This window comes from Trachinotus anak, unplaced genomic scaffold (genome assembly GCF_046630095.1).
Source record: "Trachinotus anak isolate AG129_WGS33_773 ecotype Australia unplaced genomic scaffold, CSIRO_AGI_Tana_v1 ptg000021l, whole genome shotgun sequence".
NCBI classification, from domain to species: domain Eukaryota; kingdom Metazoa; phylum Chordata; class Actinopteri; order Carangiformes; family Carangidae; genus Trachinotus; species Trachinotus anak.
The window spans coordinates 16263095-16273991 of NW_027273872.1; the positions used below are offsets into that span (position 1 = coordinate 16263095).

General features: G+C 41.8%; 1 protein-coding gene across 1 annotated transcript; it reads left to right on the forward strand.

The window, feature by feature from the left end:
* The first annotated feature begins 55 nt into the window (after window positions 1-55).
* LOC139606203 (soluble guanylate cyclase 88E-like) lies at window positions 56-9679 on the forward strand. Its single transcript, XM_071458243.1, has 19 exons — window positions 56-106; window positions 251-456; window positions 619-759; window positions 1551-1690; window positions 1863-1997; window positions 2852-2975; window positions 3063-3182; window positions 3350-3434; window positions 3819-3905; window positions 4801-4918; window positions 5452-5581; window positions 5772-5918; window positions 6694-6840; window positions 6925-7081; window positions 7163-7272; window positions 7378-7467; window positions 8236-8394; window positions 8499-8636; window positions 8784-9679. The coding sequence occupies exons 2-19, from the start codon at window positions 337-339 to the stop codon at window positions 8934-8936; spliced, it is 2301 nt and encodes a 766-aa protein (XP_071314344.1). The 5' UTR covers window positions 56-106; window positions 251-336; the 3' UTR covers window positions 8937-9679.
* The last annotated feature ends 1218 nt before the right edge of the window (window positions 9680-10897 follow it).

Sequence of the window (10897 nt, forward strand, 5' to 3'; positions counted from 1 at the left end):
CACAAGGGCTTGTGTAATTAGGGCACATTTAAAACCGTTTGCCCTATTGGCCTTCAGATGAAACCTTATGAGGCTGGCTAGTCTGAGGAAGTTCAAAATCTTACAGGTAGTGTTGAGAGCAGGAGAAGGCAAAAGCAGCAATATTCAAAGCATGGCTTTTTATAGCTTAACGCTGAAAGCTACATGCATTAAAATTCAGTTTGCAGCACTGAGAAAGTCATCATTCTGAACTTTTCTTATTTGCTTGCAGGTGCCTTTGGGAAGACTGCTGGAAGTCAATCAGTAGGGGAGCTGTCTTGACAGTGCTCAGTTTGAGCTTCACTCCAGAGCGACATTATGTATGGGCTGCTGTGTGAGAGTCTTCATGACTTCATCAAGGAGTCGTATGGGGATGACGTGTGGAAGCTGGTCAGAGAGAGAGCAGATGTCAGGTTACACTCGTTTGTCACCCACCAGGTAAAAGTGTCTTTGTTCCTGAAATGAATAATATGACATAACACTGTATCTATGCACAGAATAATGATAATGATAACTCTGAAGTCTCTATAGTACATTCTGTCCACATGTCCAGATGTCAGAACATTTTGAGTGATAATGTCTGCATATGTGTATCTGCAGGTGTATAGCGAGAGTGTGATTCCCCGGATTGCAAAGGCGGCCAGTGGAGTGACAGGCACACCGTACAATGAGCTGATGAACTCCTGGGGTGTCTACTTCCTCGGCTTTGTTGGGAAGTATGGCTATGACAGGATCCTCAAGGTGAGAAAAGATCTCAAATTCAGAACTGTGTTGTTTTTTTGTACATATGTGAGTGTGATGTAGTGTAATTATTAAATACACAGTAAATACATCTTATATATCTTATTGTGTCGAATTTTCTTGTTGACGTTTCAAAATGAAATCTGTCAACCTAGTCAAAAGAGATAATTGTGCATGTTGTGTTTTTTCAACAGTAGATTTTCTTCTACATGATTTCCTTAGACAATTGAAGAGTGAATATGTAACTCGTGTGCAAATCAGTGGAAAATTAGGGCTTGCCACTAAAATGTACAACCTTTAAAATTTAAAGTTAAAATGTTATTAGTGGATTGCATGAACTCTTATGGACACGTATTGCATTATTGGTTATAATTTGTCCAGCCCTTATTAACAATCAACATCTGTTTTGTTTGACAACACTAACATCATTAAATCATTTTCAGGCAAATAAGGAACAAGGTACTCCAGTATTACGCTTTCATGAAGTAGCAGGACTCCGAAAAATGGATTATATAAAGAATAATTAAAATCACCAGCAGCAAAGGGCAAGATATTGTGATTTGCTGTCATTTGTATGGGTCAGGCTCCAAAAATGCTCCGTCATCATTTTTAATGGTTTGTCCTCTAGCACAAGCCAAGATAACTCTGATGACTCTCAGATATTTCCTCCGCGAAACACATTCAACTGTTTTCACAGGATGCCCACTCCTCCCCGTGATGATTAAATACTGCTTGAAAAGGTACAACAAATCTCCTAAACGTGACCTGTTACCCTCCGTCTCTGCCTCCAGGTGTTGGGCCGTCATGTACGTGACTTTGTCAATGGCCTCGACAACCTCCATGAATACCTGCGCTTCAGCTACCCCAAGGTGCAGCCCCCAACCTTCTTCTGCCAGGAGGAGTCTGCCACTGGGGTCACCCTCCACTACAGGTCTGAGACGATGCAGAGGAGGGTGGAGGGTTGGAGTGGGTTGGGTGAGGGGTGGAGTGATAGACTATCAGGCATCAGACAAAAAAAATAGCAGAATGGAGCGAAAATATTGAAAGCTGTGCCATTAATCTCTTCACAAAGATATTGGATTTTCTTCCTCTGTGACCTGCAGGAGTAAACGTAAGGGCTACCTGCACTACGCCATGGGTCAGCTGAGGCAGATGGGGAAACAGTTCTACGACACTGACATTCATGTGGAGGTGCTGTCTGAGCAGATGGTCGGAGACTACTCACATGTCACCATGAGGTACACACACACACACACACACACACAGACACACACACACACAGACACAAGCTTTTTTATACTCACTGGTGAAAAGTAAATAAGTACATTCACTCAAGTACTGTACATGAGCACAGTTTTGAGGTGCTTGTACTGTACTTGAGTATTTTCTTTTTGTTACTTCATAATTCTCCTCCGATGTATTTAAGAAGTAAATATGATTATGATCATATTTAACAGGCACGTTTACTAGTTTCTTTGTAGATCAAGATTTTACATAGAAAACATATGAACTCGGTTTACAAACTGTTTTGGCATGTGACCTCTTATGAGAAAACAGCGTCTAGTTGGGGTCCCGTGTCAGGTTTTTGGTGTATATGAGTATTTAACAGTTCCACCACACAGTTATTTCCGGTCTGAACTTCTCAGATGGCCTCATTTAGATAACTGTTTGACCTAAATAGCTAAAATTACCTAATATTTAACCAAAAAAAGCAATGATTAATAAAACATCCAAAATTTTGTTTTTCTTTGTTACTGTTCCACTATAAACATCTTGTGGCCCCTCAGTGATTTGGAGTGGGACTGAGGTTGGTAACTGTGTACACATAATTAAAAGTAGCTACACCTCAGCTAACAACTGTAAAATGCTACTTATGTATTGATGCATCAGTGCTATAAATCTAATAATGATGTATATCGTAAGATTTTAGTCACAGGGGTGTTTTTCTGCAAAACAAATACCTTTACTGTCAATATCTTAATTGATACTTCTGTAAATTTACAGTTTTGTATTGGTACTTTTACCTTCTTACACCACAGCTCAAATTCAACTTTATAAATTTAAGAAAACATTGATATGTGTGTGCATGCAGGCTGAACTTTGACAACTCAGCTTACCGCTACATCATGAAGGAGGATGAGGAAGAGCAGGAGATTTTGCCCATTACCTCAGACTTCTTCTTTGAGGTCTTCCCCTTCAATATTGTCTTCAGACAGGTAATCCTTTTGAGTTACCCTCCAAAGGGCAGTTAATGAACGAAAGTGTTAAATGATTGAACAGCCAACGATTTTTTGATTCTTTAGGACATGGTGGTGCATAACGTAGGCTCAGGCCTGGCTACAGTCTTCCCTGATTTGGATGGGAAGAAGATCAATGATGCCTTCTTGCTGGCTCGCCCCCTAGTGGAATTCACCTGGAACATGGTAAGACATCACTTTACATGGCTCACCTTCAGACAATTTTAATGCTTTCAGCCAATTCAGCTCCTTAGCCATATCAATCTGCAATAGACCAAAATTTGTCTTAAAATATCAGCTTTAAACAGGTGCTGATGACCGCTGAGAACACTGACTTTGTAATCTGTACACAGATCATCTCCCACCCCAACAACTTGTTTGAGATCATGTCCAAGGAGCCTGTGAAGAGAGAGAGGAACCTTCACAACCGAGTCCAGAGTAAGAGTGGGAGCCATGTAAACACTCGCAGGGGTGTGTGTCTGGTGGGCGAGGACTCTCAGGCTTGTGGTCAGATCAATTTCACTGCAGACACGCTCAATTTCAGTTTGGTTAAATAAAATAAAAAAAAGAGCAGGTGTGCAGTGAAATTGATGTATGTTCTCATAGAAGAGCTAAAGCATCTACATTTAACTTTGAAAACACAGCTGAATTAAAGTTGTGAGTTTAAGAGGTCTTTCAGTTGCTGAAATTGAATTGTTTGATGTCTTGATTCAACTTAAATTGATTAAATTTAGTGGAACTGATCCCAGCCCTGTTTGTCATGGATAGAGGGTATGAATATGAATGTTTGCGGCTCTAATAGTTGGCCCTGTTTTTCCACAGATTCTGACTATGAAAATGCCAATCGCTCTGCTGATGTAGATGTGGAGCTCATGGCTTTCCAGTCCATCATTGGAGATGATTATAAAGGTCATGACCTTTCCGTTATCTGAAGTAACAGAGCAACACCTAGGCATACAGACACTGACATAAACTGGCTGACAATGACTAGATGAAACCAGTTAAAGACAGACTCATTAAAATACAAATCTCACTTTAAAGGACTGGTTTGACATTTTAGGAAATGTGATTATTTGCTTTCTTGTTGAGAGCTGTCAACTTTATGTGAAGATTGATCCCACTCTCATCATTGTACATTTAATGTGGTGCTGTGGCCAGTGGAGGGTTAGCTACAGTTAGCATCACTGACTGAAAACATGGGGGAAAAGCTAGTCTGGCTCTAAAGCTAACAACAATCAACCTTTTAAGCTCCTCTTAAGTTCACCAGTTAACATGTTATCTCTCATTTAATTTGTACAAAAACTGAAGTGAAAAGGAGAGACTTTACAATCTTATGGGGGGATTATGTGTCTTCTTGGCTGGGACCAATGACTTCTTTAAGTCTTGTTTTTACTGTGCAGCTACTAGACAACCAGCAGAAACTCCAGGAAGTCACTGCTCCCATCCAGAAAATAGTCCTGGACAAAGCTCACTGAATGCCATTAGCTGTCACCAACCTTCAGACAGAACCAGGCTAGCTGTTTCCAGTCTTTATGCTAAGCTTTACTAATTGGCTGCTGGCTCCAGCTTGATATTAAACATACAGATACAAGAGTGGTATTGATTTTCTTGTCTAACTGATGGCAAGAAAACAAATACGCATATTTCCCAAAATGTTGAACTATTCCTTTAGAAATGCTAAACTGCTACATCCATTAGGATGACATTGTTAAAACAGTGCAGACATAATCAACTGCTAATATTGAATCCCACACATTTCTCTAAATGTCTGTGTTTCTGGCATTTGATTGTGTTCCTCTTTTAGACGGTAACAGTGCTAATGCTATGGAGAGCTGGGGTGATGGGAGCCGCTGCCTGAAACTAAAAGGACAAATGAGATACATGCCAGAGTGGGAGTCCATCATTTTCCTGGGAACTCCTGTGTAAGGCACGCACATACACACACACACACACACACACACACACACACACACACACACACACAAGTAGATGCAGATCTTTATTAAAACACCGCAGCTGAAAAGTAAAACATTCAAAAAAAGCAGCAAGAGCTAAACTGAATTACGAAGCTGGAAATAAAAGCCTGGGCAGTGAATCAAATCAGGGGCCCATTCTAACAGCACTTACCATGCATGAAATGAGCTGCTAATTAGCCTGTAATCAGACAGTGCAGCTCTTGTGAGCGTAATGGGAACCCATTTGCAACTGAGTGTTTTCCACAGAGTACACTACCAAAACATCTCCCTCCTCTTCTCAAACATTTTGTATTACAAGTAAATGCCCTTATGAGTGTATTGACAAAACATACATTATTTATAGTATAGGAAACATAAAATTATATCTTTCAGAATTACAGCCTTTTAATTTTTACAGATACGGCTATTGTTATTCGTTCAATGTATGTTGCAATTTTTTTTCTTTTTCTCTCTCTAACTGTCTATGTGGGTGTGTGCAGGATGGAGAGTCTGAGTGCTATGTTTAAGACCGGATTGTACATCAATGACCTGAGCATGCACGACTCCAGCAGAGACCTGGTTTTGGCTGGGACTCAGCAGTCAGAGGAGCTGAAGAGAGCTCTCATACAGGTTCCCTGAGCCGAAGTGCAGATGCATTTTACATGTGTGATCAGCTCACTTGTCAGTTTGCATTATGCAAAGTTGCTCTGATGCCCTTATTTCAGTCTAGCAGCCCCAGATCACCTTCTGCCTGCAGACCTGAGATGAACAAAATGGATGCAAACTTACGTTTCTGTCTTATTCTCCATTATGAGTGCAGGAGCAGAAAAAGTCGAGCAAGCTGGAGGAGAGCATGAAGATGCTGGATTATGAGATGAAGAAGACTGATGACCTTCTGTACAGGATGATTCCCAAGCCAGTGGCTAAAAGGCTGCGCAAAGGAGAGCCTGCTGTCAACACTTGTGAGGTCAGGATTGTACACAGTGCCCACAGTTCACCAATCCTTTTTCAGCTGCTGCCCTTTGAAACAAGAGTTTAAAATTGTGGGGAAATAGGTTCATCAGCTTTCTTGCTGAGAGTTAGATGAGAAGATTGATATCACCCTGATGCCTGTATGGTAAATATACAATTACAGCAGTTGGTTAGCTTAGCTTAGCACAAAGACTGCAAACACCTTGCCTAGCTGTAACAAAATCCACATACTAGCACCTTCAAAGTCCAATAATTACAAACAATACATTACATTTTAATTAGTGAGCTTTAAAGGTGCTGCAGAGCAGATTTTGTTAACTTTGGACAGAGTCAGGCTAGCTGCTCACAGGGGCTAGCTGTTCCTCCCTATTTCCTATAGTTATGCTAAGCTAACCAGGTGCTGGCTATAACTTCATATTTATTGTAGACAAACGGAGTGCTGTCAGTTCTCATCTAATTCTCCCTAATTTACATTCATGTGGTAAAACACTTTAAAATGACAATGATTCTTGCCTAGTGTAGATAGTGACAGTGTACCTAACCACACACACACACACACACACACACACACACACACACATACCTCCATATAACCATATAAATTCTCTGAATTCTTACTACTCTTCCTATTGGAACCTTTTGCTCTAATGAAATTCAGGGTGAGAATGAGAGCGGCTTCATATCAGCACAGACATTAAAAATGAACCATGAATATCTGCCTCCCCTCTCAACCTGCCTGCTCATCAATTCTCTTATCTCTTTTCTCCCAGGTGTTCCCAGATGTGACCATTCTCTTCAGTGATGTCGTGGGGTTCACTCGCATTTGCAGCCACATCACTCCGATGCAGGTGGTCTCCATGCTCAACACCATGTACACACTGTTTGACACGCTCAGCGAGAAGCACCGCGTCTTCAAGGTTTGTGTGTGTGTTTGCTCTCTGTGTGATGCACTGTATGCATAAGAGCTCCTGTCTAAGAGCTGCTGGTGTTATCCTCTCCAGGTTGAGACAATTGGAGATGCCTACATGGTGGTTGCCGGGGCCCCAGAGAAGACTAAGTACCACGCTCATAACATTTGTGACATGGCCCTAGACATGGTGCGCTCCATCGATCACCTGAAAGACCCCTCCAACGGCAACAACATACAGATACGTGTTGGTGGGTAGAAAGTATGTGAACACGTGAGTGCGTTTAAGTTGGTGTTTGACTGAGTTAACTAACCTGTTGTTCTGGTTGCAGGGATCCACTCTGGCATGGTTGTGGCAGGTGTGGTGGGACATAAGATGCCACGTTACGGTCTGCACGGTGACACAGTCCACACGGCATCTGCCATGGAGAGCAATGGAAAGGTAGGGGAAAGTAATGAGTGAAAGAACAAGGATAGCATGCAAGAGGCAATGATGCATCCGTTCTCTGTGATCTTGTTGTGACTTGTCTTTCTCTGTCTCAATCAGGAGATGCACATTCAGCTCAGCAGTGCCACCTATGAGCACCTGAAAGGAAGTCACTTCATTTTCGAAAGGAGGGGCATCATTACCATCAAGGTCAAGGGTCAAAACTGTCACCATAGCAACTATACCAACCACATTAATTGCATTTACTTAACCAATTGTAACAATATGTTTTAATTTGCTGTAGAGCGTATGCATAGAGCGGAAAATTCAATTCAACTGAATTCAAAGAACTTTTATTTATCCCCACTGGAGCAATTAAAGAATATGCAGCAGGGAACACTCAAATGGATGTGTTGATGCATAAAATAAAGAATAAAGTGCATGTCTCTACTCAAATGTAAATATCTCCACATTGTGCACAACCTACATGGGATCCAGAGCTGAGGCTGTAATCTGTATTAAAGAAAGATCTGCATATCAGCAATCACACATAAAAACATTTCTGAATGTAAAAATATATATAAAATAAAAACTCACAATGTTTTGGCTCTGGGGACTCAGCCCACTTAGTATTCAGAGCTTGTATTTGCAGCTTGCTTGTTGATTTGCCAGTCTATTTTATCAGTGGGTCTGACTTTGAGGCTGCACATTTAGTGATAATGCCAGCAAAGTGACTCCCAAAGGTTTCTGAGGCAGCTGATTGCAGGTGCCAATCTCAAGAAACCACCAGTGACTCGTTCTTCATCAGGGAATTTTGACTATTGAAAATCTGCCATCTGCCATGTTACCCCCCTCTATAACAGAAGCTGTGCCTATATCACTGTATACTATGTCTGAATATTTGTGCATATGTCAGACATCTTTATGTCTAAACCTAAATCTTTCTTTTACTTTTTTCTTCTCTTCATCCATTTTTAGGGGAATGTTGAGATTGAGACCTACTGGCTGAAAGGAAAGAGGGACAAGGATGGGAATGCTCAGGCAGCGTGTCCTCAGTTTGAGACACAGACCATCAGCAAGGCCATCAGCAAGGCCACCATCTCAGGGCCTGAGGCCACAGGGGATGAGGAGGGACTGGTAAAAATTCAGCTCAGCTAAGCTTGAACGGTGTACACTCATTTACTTTATTGACACCATCATCATCTCTGATTCCTTGAGCCTTCATCTGTTTTTTCCCCCAGGTTTTTCCTCTGGTGGCAGGGGAGGACGAAGATGATGTCAAGTCTATTCGCTCTCATCGCATCAAGATGGAAGTTTCAGGTCATTCTCTGGAGGAGTCGATTGAGGAGTGCCGGGTGGAGGAGATGTCTGTTCATAAGGTGAGAGTGTATATCTGCTGCTAGGATTTCTAGATTGCTATACAGACTTTTATTGACTCTGGTTTACCTACAATGTCGAGTTGTCTTTGTTGTTTCACACTTGCTGTTTCATTATCAGTGCAATAAAATGAACTCTTCCCTCCCCAGTCCCATTATAAGGATGCTTTGCAGGACGGCCTCCAGGACTCTCACCTGGAACTGGACTCACCTGAGTCTGACGGCAGAGACTCCATCATGGAGTCCCGTGCCAGCTCCTGTGACTCCCGCTGCTCCAAGAGCGCCATGTGCTCTGTGTCGTGAACTGCGACACAGTAATGGCGACCAAGCAGATGCTAGCTGATGCTATAGCCAGTAATTCATATGTTTTACTGTTTCTAAAGCGCTTTTTTTTCTTTTTCTTTTTTACAACTCACTCAAAGCGCTGGGTGTTAGGCCAAATGCCAGATAGGAATACAGGTTTTGCTGTTGTTTTGCTTTTTTGGAGGCATTCTTGTACATGGACTAGACTGTAATGCTTGAAACCTCTAGTGGCCTTGTGTGGAGTTATAGTACGCAGCAAAATCATCAGTGTTTATTTAGCGCTGACAATACAGAAATCAGACACAGCCATCAGTGTTAATTTTACACTTTGATCATTTTGAACAGCTGCCTCAGAGATCTGTCAACCCCATGAGTGAACAGACACTTCTCCAATTAATACCTCACATCAGTCACCTCAGGGCAATTGCTACTAAAAAGTCAACACTTGCTGAAAAACTTGCTGATTGCATCCGCTGTAAGTGTTCACTGCCACGTGGTTCAGCTGGACACGAGCTCAGTAATTTCCTGCACTGTTTGTTCTGCTGTACCTTGTAGATTTGACATCTTATTTCATCCTGTGAGAAAAGAAATCAGTCAGAGTTTCTCCTCCGTCCCTCTTCCTCCTCTCTCCTCCATCTCGCATGTCTGAATTCATTATTCTATATCAGTCTTGTCAAATATACAGCCACGGCACAATGTAAACGCTTGTCAGTTCGGTGAAAATAAAGAGAGATGACTGCTGAGCTTTCCGTGGATCGGTGTGTTGTTTGTCTTGTCTTGTCACACAGAGGCATTGGCATTCACACTCACATTTGCATTTGCATATATTTTTACTTTTTTTTTTTGGAACACATTTCTCTGTGGATATGTAGATATGGATATGCTTTTATTGTGTATCTGTGTGCCCAGATCTGACATACACAACATGTGCACCTGCATCTTACTTAAACACCAGTGATGTTCGTAGGAAGCTTGGTAAACAGTCCTATTTAAGCTTCACAATGAATGATAAATGTTTTTTTGTGTTCCTGTTAGTGTAAAAAGTCAATATCAGGCACAAATAAATATCAAATTAAAAGGGATTTTCACCAGTGTATCAAAACTCATGCTTTGGTTTCCGCAAGTTGTTGCTGCAATCTTCTTTTCAGTACTACAACACGTATCCATATATGTCACTAAACCAAGAACAGCATAATCCATAAATACACAGACAAACAATCAAAATATCAGTTAACGGGTTTCGCTGTTCCAGTCAGACAACATTTCCCACTGACTGGTTATCAGATGAGCTACACTTATAGGTGGCGTCCTCACGATCTAGGCTGCATCCGTTGGCTTGGTGAGAGTCTTTAGCTGCTGAACTGATGGAGCAATGGAAGCAGAAAGCGTATAAGAAGGCCAGCAGGAGCAGTAAGCAGACGACACAAAAAACAACCACGATCAGGATGGTGTGCACTTGCATGTGCAACTCATCCCATGGGAGCAGCGTGGTGGTGGTCGGGACACTGAGGGTCGTTGGGGTCGTACTGAAACTGGGCAGGGGAGGCCCTGTGGGTAGCTGTGGCTTCATGGAGGCAAGGTTGGCGACTTCTGGCATGACGGGAGGATGTGTGCCCCTTGAGACTTGGGGATACGTTGTTGCAGCCTTATGGAGAAATACATCTTTTAGTTTGGTTTACCACATGCACAGATGAGCACTCACATTAGCAAAGCTGTAACGGCCTATTACGATACTAATGCCACTGAAGTACTAAATCAAGGTAATGATGTCTAATGATATATCAACCTGTTTACAATGAGCACAAATGGTATCACACAATGATGTTGTATCATTCTTAACAAAATGCAATTTTTGCAACGCAATTCCATACAGTATATTTTAAAGCAAAGCAGCAAATGAAGTCTTGTGTCTGTTGTCTGTCTGTCTGTCTTACCTGGAGTGTGATGTTGCAGTGGCCTTT